We start from the raw sequence: 18,324 nt of genomic DNA on the forward strand, positions 1-18,324 counted from the left end.
ATTCTTTTGCAGAAGTTCAACCAGTTTTTCCACATTTATGAAAACCTTTTTCCACTGCAAACTCAAGACTCATTGCAGTCCAAAAGAAGCAGTCAAAGGCATTCTCCATCAGATGAAGAGTTCCAAGTGCATGCTTGATTATTACGTGTCTCAGGTATCATACTTTGGCAATAGATGGGAATTGACAAGTCAAAAAAATCAATGCTTCTTTTTTAATTTTGCCACAATTCAATGTCACTGGAAAGACTTTACTACAAGGACACAACTGTTACTTTTATCCATAGATATGGCCCACATGGAGTGTTAATAAACAGCTTCAATTGTCCTCAGCCACATGAAATCTTGCCAACTTGCTAATCACTCGTATTAATTGAGAAAAACACCAACTTTAAGATCAATTGCACGCAGAAAGATGGTGAATTCATAAAGGATTAATTTATCATGTGCGCATGATGCAACTTGGGTTGGTCGTTGTACTAGAAAGTAAAAGGCGAAAACGATTGAAAGTTAATATCAAGAAAAATCTTTTGAATAAATTACATTTAATCACTGCAAAGAAGCATCTAAGTTCAGGACAAAAACCCAGAAATGATAGTAAAAGTAATGAAAAGAAGGCTTATAAAGATTGGATGAGTGGGTGGTTAGGCTCATGGCAATCCAAATGTCTGAAGACTAATGCACAGGGCGGCTTGATAATATTGATTAAAGGTCTCACAGAAAGACTATGGCCTTGTGTATTCTTTAATATGCCTCGACTTGGCACATTTTACCCTCTAGGATGCAAGTTTTGTGACTCCACATCACAAACCACAGAACCAAGACCTAATTTGTGATCTAGCTCATGGATTGAATCAACAATCATCACTATACTGTCAGAAAGACACTTGGGACTTTAGTTTGTCCCAGTTTGCCTTTGAAGCTACATGAGCTGCAGCGACCATAGTGCTCTCTTTCATTGGCTCATGTGAAAGGAGGAAAACCATTAAGGAAGAGCATCCATTTACGTGTAATGTATACTTCTGGTTTGGTATATAAAGAGGAATTTGCCGTATGATTTGTTTACAAAAAGTGATGTGGCGAACTGTAATTAGTATCCAGCCGGTGGGTGGGTAAATAAGATTTTCCCGAAGAATAACTTCCTTATGGATGAATACCGAGAGACTACATGAAACATGAGTCTTAACACTTCTTAAGACAGTGGCTACTAATGATCGTAAGCAAGATGGAGAGATTGCATATGTCTCCATAACGATAAGCATTTCAACCTAGTACGTAATGAGAAAAAGAACATGTTGCTAGCGATAGGAAATTTGATATTGTAAAGCTAGGTATTCGATTTTTTGAGTCGATGAATCTCCATGTGCATCGTGTAGAGCGGCTGGCACAACTCTTGTGTTAATCTGAAGGCAAAAGCTTGGGGAATTTTGAAGGGTACAAGAACAGCAGCTATCTTATCAAGGGGTACATACATTCAATGTACATTGGACTCAGAATCAGAGCTTCTGGATCTCTTTGTAATGACTTATCCCGAGATTATGTAAAAGAGAGATATTCCTCCACATGGTGCTTTCCGTTTCATGCTCGCAACTAGACTTTGTCTTGATATGATAAAGATCACAAGAACCTCCAAACAGTTCGCTCCGAGTCAAATCTACCAAATTCAAGATCAAGACTCCCTCCAACATATCTTCCAAGATCAGCTCTTCCTTGTCGGGATCAGAACAAATCAAATCGACTGGAGATGCTGTGTTGAACAAAATCAACTCAAAAGCAAGATTTGATTCGCTATGGCAAAGACTCCCAAAAACAAAAGCAAGAAAGAAATTTTGGGCCATGGAGAACGAGAGCTAGTGGAGCAAATTAAAGGAACAAGACAGACCCACATCACAGAATTCTCCGTACAGTACGATGTTGGTTGTTGGAGATCAATTTACGGGCATGTCGAATAATAGACTGCGACTCTCCGGGGACAATGTAACTATCGCCATGTTCTTAAATTTTCCAAAAATGCCTGGAATCGATTCAAGCTCATATCATTATCCATTCGAGTTGGCTCTCCTTTCGGTTCGGTTCGATTCATGCAATGCTCAGAGAATTGAAACGTACTCGATAGAGTCGAATCCTATATTTCTTACATTTTTTAGAGAGAAATAAGGTGAGCCACTAGATTCCACATCGCACGCCTTGACTTTGTGCACACAGACCCACACCACCACCTCAAAAGTGGAGCAACGCGTTGGCCATTTCTCAGAATAGAGGCATTTACATGACGCTCCACTCCCACTTAAGTCCCCCTTCCATATGCAAATCCTTCCCGCGATTGGACACGGCTTCCCATTGGTGGGGCAGATGGCTTGTGTTTGTGAGTGAGAGTGGAAGCTCCATTCATGGCGCGAGAGTCAAGTGGAGCCAGAAATTAAATCCACTGTTAAAAGGAACTCTATGAGTAGAAGACACATTAGCCATTGTCAACCAAGTGGGTGGCCTCGATGGCGATGGAAGTCAAGCTCAAGAAGGGGCAAAACCATTCCTAGAAGTGAAGATTGGTGGCTGAGAGAGTGATGTCTATTGACCAGTGATGGGATGCACAATGGAAACATCAGTTCTTGAATCTTCCTCCTTTATGCCTATAGCTAGGAACACTAGCAGAAAACGATGATAATGTTCCATGCAATGTGGGTGGATCATGTTCCCCACTGTCATTTTTGTTTCTCCCCGTGTCAGTTCAGTCACGGCAGAGCAAACCAAAGACTTCTACATACTGCAACAAAACCACGGGGCTCCGCAAATTACTATGGAACTAATCAAGAATGAAACTCTCGACTCTCTTATCTGGTTTTAGATAAAACCAGCTCTGCAATCTTTGCTCACATTGATAACGGCGCTCTAATCAGTCACCTGTTTCTAAAGCATCTCCAATACAACACAAGCAAAATCAACCAGTCAATTGTCCAGAGTCCACATCGTCCCATGCATTGATAAATAATGTACAGAGATGACAACATTAGCAACGTGCTTTTGCACAAGCGACCTTGATTCCCTGATATATGCGGTGTATCTCTCCAGCTAATGTGTTGTTCATGATAAAAACAGATGCGGCATCTATAAAATAGAGACAATTCCCAGCAGATGTTTGCTCATCTTCAGACCGTGAAAGTTAAGATGCCTGTGAACTGGGGCACATGGACTGAGAAAATAAAATCGAGCACAAAAATTGCAAAAGCCTCTTCCTCGACCAACCTACAGGTATACAGATTCAAAACCCTGCAAAGTCATAAAGCTTCAGAAGCTTTTCACCCATCAAAGAGTTCAAAACAAGTTTCCTTGCTTAAAACTCAGCTGGAGGAATATGCTTTAACTTATAGCGCTCTATTTCTTTTTGAACATTATAGTTAGACCATAGGGCACTACGAAAGCACTTTATCTAAATCCATTCTCTAGACCGTGTCCGTGTTCAAGACACGTCAAAACCATCAAATGCCTGAAAGTTATTTCATGAAGATAAATTAATGCCAAGATCCCAAATACAACAGAATTCAACCAACATCAAGAAATTTCTGATATTATCCCCAAAATCCATCACATCTAGGAATTTCTCTACGGTTCTTATATCAACTTACAACCAAGAGAATTGGTAAGGGGAAAAAAAAAAGGTAGCCACAAAACCAATCGCGCGTCACCTACTAACAAAAACAGGGTACATGACAATTTGCTTCAATCTTAATTTTGTTTTCAGCGAAGAAGAAGGCGACGGAAACCCTACGAAGGTGCATCTAAGCTATCAACAATTCAAACTCCCCACAAAGGATTTACTTAGATTTCTTGCTTTTAGCTTTTGCCTCAGCAGCAGCAGCTTTAGCAGCAGACTTGGCAATAGTAGAAGGTTTAAGAACACTCTTAGGGTTAAATGCCTTTCTGATCTTAAAAACAGCCCATGCTGTCCCCATGGCATGCCCTGCCGCATGAAGCCCTTCATGTGTTGCCTTGCCAGCTTCTTCTCCATACCTGCAATGTAGACAACTTGCAAAATTAACATACAAAGTTTACTAAAACAAAGCAACGTGATTACAGAATGATTGGGCTTGTAGCAAGGTTAATCTTCCTAGTGTTGTTGTTTATATTGATAAGATGCACTTACCCCCAAAAAAACATGGTACCAGACATTATTTTCACCCCGCGAAAGAAACATGGTAACAAGAAACTGCTTATCCCCCCTACTTTACAATATATGCCACCGTCACGGGATTTTACATCATTGAAATTTTGATGATGGGTAAATGGAGGTTGAAAATAGTGGGTTCCAAATTTCCGATATATGGACCATGACGTATACCGTCCATAAAGAGGTTAAAAAACAATAGTAAACTGCAAAGTCATCACAACCTACATTGCATTCCACGACCCGTCTCTTGACTAGTGGCTTACAATAGCTGACCTGTGTGCTTATGGATCCTATCCCTTGATATTCAAACTAACCATTCTTCAAAAGAAATTATTTAACTACAGTTTACCTATGGGATACAAGTCCAGTTGTCACAGTAGAGGATGTAGCCATGACATTCCTTCCAGCCACTTCAACCGCATCACACACCTTGTCTGCATCGAAGCAAAATCGAAAATGTTAATATTCAAGATTAATAACAAAGAAAGTCGGCAGTATTTATGTAAGAATATAATGCTGTTGAAGGCTTGAAGCATTTTGTAGCGTGAGCAAATGGATTCAACCCTTATAGGAGGATCCTCAATGAGACTGATTAGGCGATTAGTAGTCAGAGTTAATAGTGAAAGATAGAAAAGAAGGGCTAAAAAAAGTAATGAAAACTGAAAGAACAAACAGACAGGAATAGATGCTAGCAGAGCATCTGCTTAAATAAATTAGCAGTATGAACACATTCACTTACTAAATCCGTCAAGTGAAGCCAGGACCATTTCCCCTGGCAGTAGACCAAAAAATTTCTTGCCCACCGTAGAATTTGCAACTGAACTTGTGAAGAATCCGGAGACTCTAACAACCCCAGATAGAACACCTGTTGCTACTTTCTCGGTCATCCTTGTCATCTTCTTTGCCCTGATAGCAAAATGAGGCCACGTTACTACAAATAATCATTTGGTATTCATCAAGGCAAGTACTATTCCATGCACTTGTTTCATATGAAAATCAAAATGGCTGCATTAGTAACTAACGTGTATGTATTGAAGCGGTCCCAACTTACAATCTACCAAGAAAAGCAATAGACTATGAGTTTTTGATGTACAAATCTAGAATGCAGCCAAAAACACAAGTATGAATGCTCAAACGCTAATGCAATTTCATACCTTTTTAATCTCTTCAGTGTTTTCTTATCGATCTTGGCCTTCTCTCCAGGAGTCATCCTCTTCTTCATAACCTCATTCCCCCAATGCAATCTATCCACGGTCACATCTCCGCACCACAAGATACCCTTGATTAGCTGTCCTGACCCTGCTGCAATTAACTTTGCCGCGGTCCCACTGTAATCCTCAACATTCGGTGCCAATGTCGTCCAATATGCCCTACACCTCTCCTCCATGATATCCTTCTTCTTCCCGCCCGATTCCAATTCGGCCGGCGAGGTCTCCTTCGCCACAGTAACATCCAAAGCCTCTCCTTTTTGCGACTTTTGAGATACTTTCTGTATGGAGAACGCACTGTACTTCTCCAGAATCGCGTCCAACTCCCTCAACAGCCCCTCCTGCCCCTTCGACGCGAAGGTCAAGCCGTAATTCAACGGATCATCCGACGCCCCGCTTCCCTTCTTACCCTCCTCATCGCTCGAGTCGGACCCGGATTTCGCCTTGTCCACCACGCCGAGCGAGAAGAAATAATGCGAGTCGTCGACCTTCACAGTGGCCTCGTCCTTGGTCAGGGGCCACTGCGGCTCGTCGGCGACGCGGGCGAGCACCGCGACGGCGTTCTCGCCCTGGCGGAGGGCGATCACGGAGAAGTCCCCGCACCCGAGCTCCACGCTGTACTCCCTGTCGATGAGGTGGAGGATCGCGCCGGGGACCCGGATGAGGACCTCCTCGGCGGAGTCGGGAGGCGCGGGCGCGGACCGCGGGCCGCCGTCCCCGGCGGCGGCGGCGGCGTCGCCTCCGGGGGGGCGGCGGGAGGAGGGGTCGTGGGCGTAGGGGTCGGGGAAAAGGTTCTCGACGAGGTCCTTCATGTCGAGGGAAGGGTAGAGGTTGGAGGAGGAGGAGGGTGGATGATGATGGGGGTCGGGGTTAGGGTTGGAGAGGAAGGGGGAAGAGGACTCGGGGTTGGATCGGGGGACTTCTGGGTAGAGCGAGGAGGGGTGCGAGGACATGGCGGCGCTTGGCGGCTGGCTTGCTCGGCGGCGGCGGCGGCGGCGGCGTGACGGGTTGGACGGAAACGGGACGAGAGAGAGAGAGAGAGACGGTGAAGAAGATGAAGATGAAGATGAAGATGGAGATGGAGGTGGCGAGACAGCGTCGAAGAACGTGGACAGACCGCGTACGAGGAGAGAGAGAGAGAGAGAGAGAGAGAGAGAGGGAGACGGGGGGTGGGGGCGGCGGCGGCTAAAAATCGACCGTCCGGTCTCGGGAGCTTCCCGCGCTTTTACCGGTGAATCTTTGATGACTAATCAATGTGGTTAATTAATTAATTAATAGGAAAGAGAGGGTGATTTTCGAGAATCTGCGCGAGTGGGCCCCCCCCAACTGGAGACGTGGCGGGAGATTAGTGGATACGGTACGGCCCACGTGGCGCAACAGCCAGTGTTTTCTCAATAGACCCTTTGCTTTTCTTTTTTCCCTTTGTCTGTGTGTGCGTGGGTGGGGCACATCTTTTTTTTTTTTTTAATTTTTTTTTGGATTGACCGAGTGGCGACTTTTCAATTTCGCGACAGTTTTTGAGACTCCCGACCGCAGTCATCCAGACAAAAATTGGTTGACTTTCGGGATTTGTTAAGGATTTTACTTTCATCCAGACAAAACTGCAGTCAATGTGTGAAGAGTAATTTATGATGAGTATCTATGACTTTGCATGGTTACAAAAGGTTTGGACTTGACCCGCTGGCACTCATCAATCATTAAAGGGCCGTAAAACTCGTTTGATTCTCTCTAATGGCGACAGGGATAGAGGAGCAAGAACTTCTGAGATCGACTACAACCGGAATGAAGCTTTCAGGGTCGTCGTTCGCCGTCCCGCTCGTCGCCGCTGCAGTCGTCCGAACTTGGAATGCAATGGTACGGATCTTCCGAAACGATGAGCTCTTCCAGGGTCTTGTGACTGCCCCGGGCGGATAGAGCGGCCTCATGGCGCGGGAGGTTGGTCCCCGGAGAGCGGCCTCCTTCCGTCCTTCTCCTCGAGAAGCTGGAGGTCCTGGCCCGCTCGCCCAGCAAGCAGTCCGTCGACGTGGCCGAGGTCTCGCCGAGGAGCGACTGGCTGGACGATGTGCAGCTCGTCCTGGAGCTGGCCCGCTGCTTCCACATGCTGAGCGATCTCCTCGTGTTCTCGGAGATCAGGGCCTGCTTGTAACTCGAGCCCATCTGCAGCAACATAGAATTGCAGAATTCTTAGGTGGTGGAATATCCCACTGTTACTTGACAATGGGTTTATATGCTTTTATATAGGCACCATCTTCCTCCACCTAGTAGCTTAAGCTTTTTGCGTTGCACTTCCTAAAATGGAGCTCAGTTCTGCCTTCAATTCAAGCCGGATAGTCTAGATTTGGCAAGTGGTAAAGCATGTTGCGAAAACTGCTAATTTCATTTTGGAATTGCAGTGATCTTAATGGGGTCATGACGTGGGTCAATCTGATGATTATGCAGTGATCATGCGAGGTTTGTCTGTCTGCCTTTGTTCATCTGGTGATTTTCGTGGGAACCATGTCTGGCTTAGTCTATGCAATCGTCGTGGAAGTAGTTTCTTGTGTTTTCCTTGATACCAATGATGACATTGGCTATTGAAAGAGAGAGAGAGAGAGAGAGAGCAAACCTGTGTGACCAAAACGTAAAGAGGGAAAGTAATGGAGCTGCACCAGAATTGGGAAACAACCCTGTAATAAGTTTCAAAGAACGAAAGTATGTGATGAGATCATGCTATCATGTGTGATTTCTGAAGATGAGCAGCGAGAAAAATTGAAGTATAAGTGATGAATAATACCCGAATATTAACCGGATCACCAGGAATCTGTGGTTGTCCATGAAACAAGAAGCACCCTGAATTTCCCACTGAAACATAGTAAAGGAACATATAAAGCCAATATGTTCTCTAGAAAGATGAATTGCTCTTGGTTTTTTTGCTAGTTTGAAAGATGGACTACTGGGATCCCCATAGTGATTATAGCTTCTCGTATGTGCTTTTCACTAACTACTAATTTTGCAAGAGCTGTATCTGGGTGTGCATCTACCAAGGCGGCGGCACGTCTTCACATGACGCAGTGCTCTGACTGTAGTGAGGAATCAAACTCTATACTGCTCTGATCCCAACTTGAAATTGAGGGCGAGACAGCTCAGTCCAAAAGCTAGTACAGAACCGAGTATATTTCTGTACCGCTGATAAGCAAGAAACTGACTTCTAGAGATGTGGAAAAGATGTGCCCAGTCTGATCGATAATAGTACAAGCAGCGATTCTTTCACAAATAGGAGTCTTGAAAGTTTGCCGAGTTCTTACCAGGGACCAAATGAAAGTTGCCATCTCAAACGCATTCTGTCAGTTAAAGAGAAAAGTGGGATTTGAGCTTCCATTTAGGAGTAGTCTTTAGTTTCGGGGTAACAGACAAGTTCTCTGGATAATATTCACCTGAAAGGTTATGAACTGCACCAACCACAAGAGAAGCTTTGGTTTGCCGAACCAAAAGAACTCGTCCCTCAGATTAAGGTAATGATGTCCTGTGGCTGGGCAATAGTCCCTGATCTCGACCGCCAACTTCGCCACCACACGGTGTAGCTTGGTGCCAACTAGAAGGATCAGCTGTCGTGTCCCAGAAACGAAAGAAAAAGAGTTAGCGAAATGAACAAGTTCCATGCAGTTGATCAGTATATTTAAAGCAGAGATCGCGATAGGTTTGGGACATTACAACTGCTGGAAGGAAGGAAAACCAGAAGTAGACGTTGGTTCCTGAAAAAGTACATCAAGAGAAAAATGACACGTCTGATTCAAGCTCAACAAGCAAGAACAACACTGAACTGTGCCTTATCTCATTAATTGGGTCTGCTATAGATCATAGATATCCTTTTATCAAGAGTAATGGACTGCATAAAATTAGGTTATTCCTGCGAAACATCGAAAAAGGCAAAAATTGAAAAGGCTGCCAAATTCTCTTCAGCAAAAACTTATTTACGGAGAAACAAATGTCTTCCTTGTATAGATACTTCATACTTGTTGGTACAGAAAGCTTTTAGTGAATAAAAGAAAAAGCAAAGTTGAAGTCTGAAAAGTCAGACTGAATTTGTTGTATTGCTCCGAACGTTTTAAAGCCTTTAAAGATATGTGAGCTGATCAGGAGAGAATTACCATGAAAATTTAAGAGTATGCAGCATATCGCGTATATCCAAAAGGGCACGCTGCATTAAAAATCCAAAAGATGGCTCCAATTAGTTCAGGCAATTAGACTCGCTGCAGTGACTCCTGAGAGAAGAAGAAATCTGCAAAATGTAAAGCTGCATTGAAGAGAGAAACGAGTGTGGAGTGCATTGACCCCTAAATAAACTAGGCCATGACATTCATCTTCAAAGAGTTAAGCACAAGTACCCTCCATGCCATGTATCTGTGTTTCGTTGCACTCTTTCGCATGAGCTTCTCTAGAAGTGTATTATTACATGTCTGAGAACTAGTTCCAATTTACCGTGTTTTTTTTCCCTCTCCAGTTCCACAGTGTTTTCTGCTATTTGGTTAAACTCCTTATATACAATTGATTGACTTCTATCTAGTTTCATTTGAGACATGTAGATTTTGTCTAGAGTTATTTTCGAGTATAGCAAAGTGCTGCAGCTATAGAGATCTGATGTAGGTAACAACTTTGCTGAGCAAAATTTGATGACTTGAATATTTTACCCTGGGTATCTCTTGGTCTGATGTTCGAATAGCATCTGAAGAACTGCAATTTACTTGTCCAAATAGTTTAAAGTTCAATGCAATCAAGGCAAATAGAAACTAATTTTCGTTCACACACCACATCCTTAAGCTTAAGCTTGATGATCAGAGAACAAAATTGAGCATTGTGGGCATATGAAGAGTGTGTTTTGTAGCCTTCCGCAGACTAAAGAATCTAGCAGTGTATCCCTATGGTCAAATTGATAAATCAAGTAAGAGTTTCACACTGACTGAAGTTATAGCAGTAAGTCAGTACAAACCTCAAGCCGAGAGAAATAGGTTACCTAATGCCAACAATATCGCTGAATTCCTCGTCCATGGTCCGGACCATATAGTTATGGAAATCGTAAGATAGAGGAAGCTTATGAGTCTACAATTCAAGAAAAGTAAGTGTCAAAATGCAAGTATCTAATTGACACTTTAAAGCCTCTCTTAAGTCTTCAGTATGGCAAATGAATTCTATACAATTCCTTTAGCTTTCATATTTTCAGTAATGAGAACGTATTTCACGCAACAACTCCAATTAAAAGAAAGTTTCTTCTTCTTCTTCTTCAAAAAAAAAAAAAAAAAAAAAACAGCAGATGTCCAATTGCATAGCCTCAAGGTTATCATGATCTACGGTAAAATGCATTCTTTTGCTTTACCCAAACGATAGCCAAACTTGTGCAAAACAAATTCAGACAAACCATCATAAATAACTGAGACCAGGAAGAGCAAGAGATGAACTTTGGTTAAGAGTCAATCCATACAAGAGCTACAAGATAGTACTCAACCACTCTGTTTAGTCAAATTAGTAGAACTTCACCTCCACTGATAAATGCACTTACGGTAATGAAGCCCAACCGCATAGCCATGTAGTCCACTTGGTTAATAGAACTCCAGAATTGGCGGCCGAAGCAAAGCTGCGAACAAAGTATGACTGCCAATTGAAATATCTAGAGGTAAATGTCAACAAGTCAAAGTAAACTATTTGGAGCAAAGTCATCGCAGATGAAAGTTGTTTGGAGTTTTGTTACACTAGCATAAGAACAAGACATGCCTTTAATAACTAAAGTGAGAAATTTCAAACCCAAAAGAAAAATAAAACTTATGCTATGCACATTCACATGCCATATGTGCTGCTGTATGTGTGAAAGATTGGCTATTTGTCTCGATACCAGCCAAACGAGAACTCTGTCCTTGCTCAATGGATGCAAGGTGTGGTGGAATATGCTTGGAAAACCTGGACGATACATGAAGAAAACGCCTCAGCATGTAACCATTTCCTGAAACATTATATCACAAGATTAATTGCTTCTGAGGGAAAATTGGAGCACCATTACCTTCCTTTATGGTCATTCTCTTAGCGTGGTTTTCCCATGTTCGCCAACTATATATCTTTTCAGCGAAGATTGATTTGGCCAAAAAGGAAAAAAGAGATAGAAATGAAGAACTCTTAGATAAAGAACAAAGAAAAACTACGGGATTCGACAAGAAGCTATCCTCTTGACAACATTGATTACCTTAGTAATGGCCAGGGAAATGGCTGCGAAGCTGTAAGATACATGAATAATGACAAGGGCAAACAGTAGGCGGTGAAGCTGCTCGAGACTTTCATATGAAACGAAAGGCTCGTGCCCCTGAAGAAGAATTTATATTTTTTTCTGAGAAGGTCTCCCAGACATAGACAGGAAGAGCAGGTAGATAATAAGTCATCACACAAGGGAAACTCTATCACCACCTCTAAAGTTATAAAGACTTCTATGATATTTAGACTCAAGATGCCTGCAGCTCGCAAAGGCTCGAGAACGCAAAATAAGATGGTATTTAGGACTGACATTCAAAATGCAATTTCGATTTGAGCAGTGCATCGGCAGCTGTACCATGGCTTTCCAGAATCGGAAATACAGAGAGCAAAAAACATGTTGAACAAAACAGCATAGTTATGCACAGATTATAAATAATATAACCCAATGGATGTAGCAACGTGAGTGACCTTAGGACAATGCTTCTGCCTCCCTATGATCACTTCGATGCTATAACCTGATTCATTTAACTTCTTTGAACTTGGGAAGACGACATTCTCCACCACCTTGATTACATCTTCTCTCATACAAGGATAGAATCGGCTGCTCGAGGTTGAAGATTTGATGCAAATCTTTGCGAAGTATGCGATCCAATGACCCATCAGCAGAGAGAGAAGCCCGAAAAGCATAAGCTCTGTCTTCCCCAGGAGGGGGGGGGGTGGGGACGGGGAATCGCAAGAACCACTTTAGGAACACACATTCCACCAAAAATGAAAAGGAAAAGCAAAGAAATGAGGGAATTTGTGAGTGTTTTGGTGGGCTCTACCATCCTTGATCTTCCCCACAGCAGCAACAAGACCTTTCCTCTTGTTCTTTTCCAACCACTGAGTACAAGCAAATAGATATTGACATCAAATTAAGGGAAAAATCAGGACACAGACACTTCTTTCCTTGGATGTACAAGAAAAATGATCAGAAGTAAGAAAAAAAGCAAAGAAGACAGAAGAAGCAGATGGTGATGATTGCTAACCTTTGCAGACCATTCCAAGGTACTTTGGAAGAAGGCGCCCAGCGCGACCAAGATGATTATCACAATTGCGAGCGCATAGGTCGGTGTTTCGGCGAGCGGTGCACCTCCCTCTATCTCCATAATGATATTCAAGCTCTATCCAAATACACAGATTCGCCTCAGGAAAGACTAGAAGTTCAAGAACATGGACCGATAGTAACAAGTCGAAACTGAATCTTTGTGCGAAGACAGATCATCATTGCAGCATGGCAGATCAAGAATGGTGGCATTACTTTGGTGGGTTATGTTTGAATATTACAGAATGAGATCTCAAACATGAGATGATCAAACAAGTCTTGCATTCATGGGGTGTTTCTGTAGGTATGGAATGCAGGGAACGGGTCAGTGTTAAGGTTGATGAGATAAAACTTAGAGCGCAAGAGAATAGGAGAGTTTGTTGACAAGCTGTGTTAGTACAAGGCCTAACCCCCAACTTTACGGCTAATTCTGCCTCGAACTTTTTAAACCACAAACTTTAGATTCAATTCAAATTTGCCCCGAACTTTTCCTTATTTAAAAAAAAGCCCAAACTTTAGGTTCAGTCCTAAATCTTTTTCGAACTTTTTTTTGTTTAAGAGAAAAATCACCAAATTTTAGTTTTGTCCAAAATACACCCTCATTAGCCCCATGCCCAAAAAATTGCAGTTAGTTCTCCCTAATTTTCATATCCTAAAACCATTTCATTTTGAAGATAATTTTACATGTTATCTTGCTGATGTTGATTTGTTATCGATGTGGAAATATCATGTCAAGTTGGGACTGGACCATGATAGAAGATTTGAGAATGAATTGAAACTTGGTGAATTGTTTTAGACAAAACAAAATTCGAGCCAGATTTGAGACTAGACTTAAAGTTTGAGGGTTTTTCTGAGGAAAAAAAAGTTCAGAGCAAATTTGGGAGTAGACTAAATTTTGGGGTTTTTTTAGATAAAAGAAAAATTCGGGGTAAATTGAAATTAGACGTAAAATTGGGGTTTTTTTAGGGAATTAGGCCGTTAATACTTAGTATGATGCATCCTAGCCCATCCCAGCCTGCGGGCCGGGCTAGATCCGGACCGACCCGATCCATTCACGATACAAAGCTTTCCAATCGCTCTTCGATGGCGGCGTCGTACCGCTCGCAGCAGCTGGTTCCAGCCGCCTCCGCGATTCCGATGGACGAAGCTCCGCCCTTGCCGCCGGAGTTCCTCGACTTCCTCGGCGAGAACGGCCTCGACCCGTCGATCTACGCCGTCGGCGACTCCGTCCCTCGTTACGTAAGGTGAGTGAATCCGTCGCTTGTTGTTGTTGCTTCGAAGCAGCTGTTCCCATTTTGGGGGCGATTCGCGTTGCTATGAGCGTTGTTCGAATTTTCGGGAGTTTAGGGTGAAACCCGGCGGCGAATCGTGCCTGCGGGAGCTCGAAGGCGAGCTCGCGTGCGAGGCGGAGGGGGTCGATTGGTTGCCCGGTTTTTATTCGCTGCCGCCGCGGGTTCAGATCGCTGGTACGAAAGCGTACCGTGAAGGCAAGGTAAGAAACTGGCAGGTTCAATCTATGGTCTTGGTGATAATCTTATGGGAGGATTGGGTTCTAGAGATTGATGGGTTTGGGTGTAATCTGGTAATGTAGCTTTATGGGATTGATGCTGCCTCCGGAGCTGCTGTTTCGGCTATGGGCATCGCCGAGGGAGATCACGTGCTCGATCTTTGCGCTGCTCCCGGTGAGCATTTCTCTCTTCCGTTCTTCTCGATCGATTTGTATGCTCGATGAATATGGTCGCTCGACTTATTCGAACGAGAAGCTAGTGAAAATGCCTTCTTGTGGTTTTAAAATTATTAATTTTGAGTGGCCGCGTATGAGCAGCTTGCTTGCTCATGAAACTTCCCCTGGCTCGTCCTCGTGCTTTGGGTTTCGACTATGGTTCCGTCGAATAAGCTGATTTGAGTTGGGCGGCATCATCTCATTTGATTTTGATCGACGACTCGGCTTGTATTTTCAGGTGCTAAACTTTGCATGATGCTGGATGCTCTTGGTGATTCGGGGTCCGTCACTGGTGTTGATGTTTCTGAACACCGTTTGGCAGCTTGCAGAACGATGGTGCAGAAGTATGCGATAGGCAATCGATGCCGATTGTTTGTTGCCGACGGAACGGCGTTTTCTGTGATTCCTGCTAGGGTTCATTCCTACAACTCATGTAATCCAACAGAAAGACATCCTGAACATGTAGTACATACTGTGTCATAATAAGTATTTGATGTTCTATCCTGTCTAGTGTTATGCAGGTGAATCCACAACAAATGAAAAGGCCCAAACATTCCAAGAATGGACTTCTAGGAGGCCATGGAAAGAGAGGAAGAGAGCAGCAAGAGCCCGACAAAGTGCTACTTCCAAGTCTCGCCTAGGATATCAATATCCTGAGATTATATTCTACGGGAAGCATTCTGGAGTTGTTGGCCTCACCAAAGATGACTTGTATCGGACTGTGTCCGACAATGAGCTTCTGCACTGCGGCTATGACAAGGTTAAATGCATATCTACATCTTTTTTTTCCTCTTCGAACCAGCTAATTCCATCTTCCTTTCCTTATCTTTGCGGGAGCTCTATTGTGAAATGTTAGTTAATGCAACCAATTGGTTCAACTTGGTTTTAGGTTCTTGTTGATGCAGAATGCACTCATGATGGTTCAGTAAGGCATATTCAGAAGTTTGAGCAGTGGGGATGGGAAACTCTTCAACAGCGTGTACTAGATGCAGAGAGAACAGATAACCTGACATTGCTCCAGGTAATTTGATAAAGCTCTCTTGCTAGGTTTGGTACAAGGCTGGGTGTCTCCTTCTTTTCTCTCTTTTCACTCCTTTAAATTGTTTTTCTCTTTGGAAAGATTAGAAGGATTACATATATTGGTTATGGGATACAAAACAGCACTAATATCTTTGGAATTTTCTTCTGATGGTATGTCTGAGGATACGATAGAGTGAAGGAGTAACTTCTTGAAAAATCTAGCTGGTGCTTTGTTGCTTGCTGTTGTTTTGTTCGTCTTTATGGACATTTGTAAGTTCCAATTGCGGAATTCTGGGCCAGCTGGGCTTTGTTGGTATTTTGCAAGCAATTATAAAGTGTTGTGATCTGTCATCGGCACACAATCCTTCTTTTGCAGTTAAAGCTCTTAATCAATGGCTTCAGGTTGCTGAAAGTTGGTGGGACACTCGTCTACAGCACTTGCAGGTTTTTCACATATGCAATTCTTTTACCTATGGTGAAAACAAAGCCTTGGTCCATCGCTTAATTGTTTTTGTTATTGCTCTCAGTTTGACAGTTGCTCAAAATGAAGATGTGGTAGACCAATTCCTCGAGGAAAACACGTCTGCTGGTAAGTCCCTTCTGCAACAAAGTCAAAAGTATATGGGGGAAAAATCGATGGCTATTGATGACATGTGCTCTTTTTGTGATAAGTACTTTCAAGTAATGACATTATAGTGGTAGGAAAACCTTTATTCTTTCAGCGGTTCATCTCTTCTTCCATTGGCAGTGCTGCAGGAGATTGATGCTGCAGCAAGTTGGCCCTGCAAGAGTGGGAGGATACCCAAGACTTTGCGCTTCAATCCTTCAACTTCTCAAACTAGTGGACTTTTCGTGGCGAAGTTTACAAAAATTGGCTTGTGACTAGAGAGGGAATCAGACTCGTGCTCAACACTGCAGTGGTGATAGATTAGCAGATTATTATACTTAGTAATTTGAAGTTTCCATGAGCTGAGAACACAGAAATTTTGTCTTTCTTGTAAAGGGATGATGCAAATTGGTGTTATTTTTTCTACGCTTGATGCTTGATAAAACAATCTTAGAAGTTTGAACTTAAATAGTCAGTTGCATGACTTCCCATAGGGTGGTTTCATTTTAACTTCGCCAGGTGAGATTGACTATGTGCTTTTCTGGGGTGGAAGAGCTGAAGTTGGGGTAAGGCCAACATGAGGTGATTGGCTTGAGGCATTCGATTATTCAGAATCCGATTTAGGAATATACTTAAGCTCGGTTAATATCTGAGATATTATTAAGATGGTTGGCTTGGCGATAAAGGGATCATGTTTTTTTTATATGAGGTCACGAATTTGATTCATGACGTGAGTAAATCTTTGAACGTCTTGTACTTTTTTGTCTAAGTGCTGTGTATCTCGTGTGGAGAGACTTCCTGGTTGCTAGCATCTTGGTGAGACTTCGATAACTGAACAGTTTATACTGCGTTATTTGGCTGCGCTATATCTTGAATGGAGGGACTTTCTGGTTGCTAGCATCTTGGCGAGACTTCGGTAATAGGCGCACTTGTATTGCATTGCCTCACTGCGACATACTTCACGAGGAGAGAGTTCTCGAGTGTCAGCACCTTAGTGGGACTTTAGTGATGGACGTGTCAATCTTGGACCTTCGAATCAACATTGTGTATTCATGTTTTGGAGCTGATCTGATCACTTTGGGTAAACGAACGAAATGGGGAGGAATGGAAATCAGTGAAGAAAATTTTAAATTTAAATATTCCTTCTCTCGTTTTCATTGAAATTTCTCAAATTTCCATCGGAAATTATCAAATCAATCGGATATGACGTCTTGTAGAATTTAGAATCTTAGGACATAAAGATGAAAATCTGTATTGTCAAAGAGAGCAAAAGCAATTTCTTAGGCAGCGAATGACAATTATTCTGTTTCAGAAATCAATTTCTATTCCTGAACGAATTTCTAAACAAAAAAACACGTTTGATAACGACACAAAATTTATGTTTCCGAAACAAAAATTTATTTGATAACGGCACAAAATTTGTCCCTCTCGGATGGCGGGTGAGTGGATGGTGGGAGGCGGACGGTGGGGGGAGGTGGCGGCGGCGGACAACAACGTAGCCAGTGCGGAGGACGGTGGCCGGAGGCGGCCGGCGATGGGAGGAGGGCTGCCGATGGGGGGAGGCGGGTAGTGGCGAGAGGAGGGCGGTTGGAGGCAGGATGGTGGCCGGTGGACGGCAGGCGATGGCCCACGGTGGCCGGCAATGGGAGGTAGGCGGCGGCCGGAGGCGGGAGACGGTGGCCGTTGGACGACGAGCAATGGTGGGAAGCAAGTGGCTGTGGGAGGAGGGCGACCAGCAGCGGGAGATGATGGCCGGTGGACGGCGGTGAGAGGCGGGCGGCAGCCAGAGGTGGACGGCGATGGGAGGAGGGCGGCGGCGAGAGGCGGGAGACGGTAGCCATTGGTGGGAGGCAGGCAGTGGCGGAAGGCAGGAGATGGTAGCCGTTGGTGGGAGGTGGGCGGCAGCGGGAGAAGGGCGACGGAAGACGGCGAATGGCGGGAGGCGGTAATCGACAAGTGGGCGGCGATAGGCGGCGAGTGGGCAACTGGCTAGTAGTGAGGGCGAGCGATAAGAAGAATTTTAACTTCTCATTTTTTATCAAGCAATAGAAAGTAGTAGAAAATTTTAACTTTTCATTTCTATTCCAAACCTCTTTTTGGAATAAATTTTTGTTCCAGAAATAGAAAATGAAATTGCATTACCAAACGGATTTATGTTGCAAACCTACTTCTGTTTTAGAAATAGAGAAACAGAATGATTTTCATTTCCGGCCTTAGCGGGTGCAAACGTTTAATTTTGATGATAATAATTCCATAAATCCCATTTTATACGGGGAAAAAAAAAAATAATTCCATCAGATAAGCCGG

The 18,324-nt window shown here is 43.4% G+C and overlaps 4 protein-coding genes across 4 annotated transcripts; 1 reads left to right on the plus strand and 3 right to left on the minus strand.

Annotated features, from left to right (window-relative positions):
- Positions 1 to 3,535: 3,535 nt before the first annotated feature.
- Positions 3,536 to 6,338, minus strand: LOC115687141 (protein EARLY-RESPONSIVE TO DEHYDRATION 7, chloroplastic-like). The gene is made up of 4 exons (XM_056314051.1): positions 5,317 to 6,338; positions 4,902 to 5,068; positions 4,512 to 4,596; positions 3,536 to 4,005 (listed from the first exon to the last, which is right to left on the minus strand). Exons 1-4 carry the CDS (start codon positions 6,321 to 6,323, stop codon positions 3,810 to 3,812), a joined length of 1,455 nt encoding a protein of 484 aa, XP_056170026.1. The 5' UTR covers positions 6,324 to 6,338; the 3' UTR covers positions 3,536 to 3,809.
- A 611-nt stretch (positions 6,339 to 6,949) lies between these two features.
- LOC115687129 (MLO-like protein 4) lies at positions 6,950 to 13,029 on the minus strand. Its single transcript, XM_030612603.2, has 15 exons — positions 12,612 to 13,029; positions 12,408 to 12,465; positions 12,052 to 12,275; positions 11,579 to 11,695; positions 11,399 to 11,453; positions 11,234 to 11,298; positions 10,904 to 10,978; positions 10,361 to 10,446; positions 9,498 to 9,547; positions 9,061 to 9,101; positions 8,784 to 8,954; positions 8,655 to 8,690; positions 8,144 to 8,211; positions 7,976 to 8,036; positions 6,950 to 7,527 (listed from the first exon to the last, which is right to left on the minus strand). The coding sequence occupies exons 1-15, from the start codon at positions 12,729 to 12,731 to the stop codon at positions 7,162 to 7,164; spliced, it is 1,593 nt and encodes a 530-aa protein (XP_030468463.1). The 5' UTR covers positions 12,732 to 13,029; the 3' UTR covers positions 6,950 to 7,161.
- A 691-nt stretch (positions 13,030 to 13,720) lies between these two features.
- LOC115687149 (rRNA (cytosine-C(5))-methyltransferase NOP2C) lies at positions 13,721 to 16,527 on the plus strand. Its single transcript, XM_030612626.2, has 9 exons — positions 13,721 to 13,911; positions 14,015 to 14,159; positions 14,259 to 14,349; positions 14,629 to 14,823; positions 14,912 to 15,150; positions 15,280 to 15,411; positions 15,787 to 15,854; positions 15,938 to 15,999; positions 16,159 to 16,527. Exons 1-9 carry the CDS (start codon positions 13,751 to 13,753, stop codon positions 16,290 to 16,292), a joined length of 1,227 nt encoding a protein of 408 aa, XP_030468486.1. The 5' UTR covers positions 13,721 to 13,750; the 3' UTR covers positions 16,293 to 16,527.
- Positions 16,528 to 17,414: 887 nt separating this feature from the next.
- LOC130138790 (leucine-rich repeat extensin-like protein 5) lies at positions 17,415 to 17,858 on the minus strand. Its single transcript, XM_056313916.1, has one exon. It carries the CDS (start codon positions 17,856 to 17,858, stop codon positions 17,415 to 17,417), a length of 444 nt encoding a protein of 147 aa, XP_056169891.1.
- Between the last annotated feature and the right edge of the window lie 466 nt (positions 17,859 to 18,324).

This window comes from Syzygium oleosum, unplaced genomic scaffold, assembly GCF_021117445.2.
Source record: "Syzygium oleosum isolate NSW1041296 unplaced genomic scaffold, Sole_v2.1 Sole_v2.08, whole genome shotgun sequence".
Lineage (NCBI taxonomy): Eukaryota > Viridiplantae > Streptophyta > Magnoliopsida > Myrtales > Myrtaceae > Syzygium > Syzygium oleosum.

Excerpts from the sequence above, each read along its gene's own strand:
- LOC115687141 (XM_056314051.1), bottom strand. The coding sequence starts at position 6,323 with ATGTCCTCGCACCCCTCCTCGCTCTACCCAGAAGTCCCCCGATCCAAC. Across the intron at positions 5,069-5,316 it reads ACACTGAAGAGATTAAAAAG|GGCAAAGAAGATGACAAGGA; the intron begins GTATGAAATTGC and ends TTTTGCTATCAG. Across the intron at positions 4,597-4,901 it reads GGCTTCACTTGACGGATTTA|ACAAGGTGTGTGATGCGGTT; the intron begins GTAAGTGAATGT and ends GCTTCGATGCAG.
- LOC115687129 (XM_030612603.2), bottom strand. The coding sequence starts at position 12,731 with ATGGAGATAGAGGGAGGTGCACCGCTCGCCGAAACACCGACCTATGCG. Across the intron at positions 12,276-12,407 it reads TGTGGGGAAGATCAAGGATG|AGCTTATGCTTTTCGGGCTT; the intron begins GTAGAGCCCACC and ends TGGGGAAGACAG. Across the intron at positions 8,037-8,143 it reads GTGATCCGGTTAATATTCGG|GGTTGTTTCCCAATTCTGGT; the intron begins GTATTATTCATC and ends AACTTATTACAG.
- LOC130138790 (XM_056313916.1), bottom strand. The coding sequence starts at position 17,858 with ATGGCTACCGTCTCCCGCCTCTCGCCGCCGCCCTCCTCCCATCGCCGT.
- LOC115687149 (XM_030612626.2), top strand. The coding sequence starts at position 13,751 with ATGGCGGCGTCGTACCGCTCGCAGCAGCTGGTTCCAGCCGCCTCCGCG. Across the intron at positions 15,151-15,279 it reads TGCACTGCGGCTATGACAAG|GTTCTTGTTGATGCAGAATG; the intron begins GTTAAATGCATA and ends ACTTGGTTTTAG. Across the intron at positions 15,412-15,786 it reads ATAACCTGACATTGCTCCAG|TTAAAGCTCTTAATCAATGG; the intron begins GTAATTTGATAA and ends CTTCTTTTGCAG.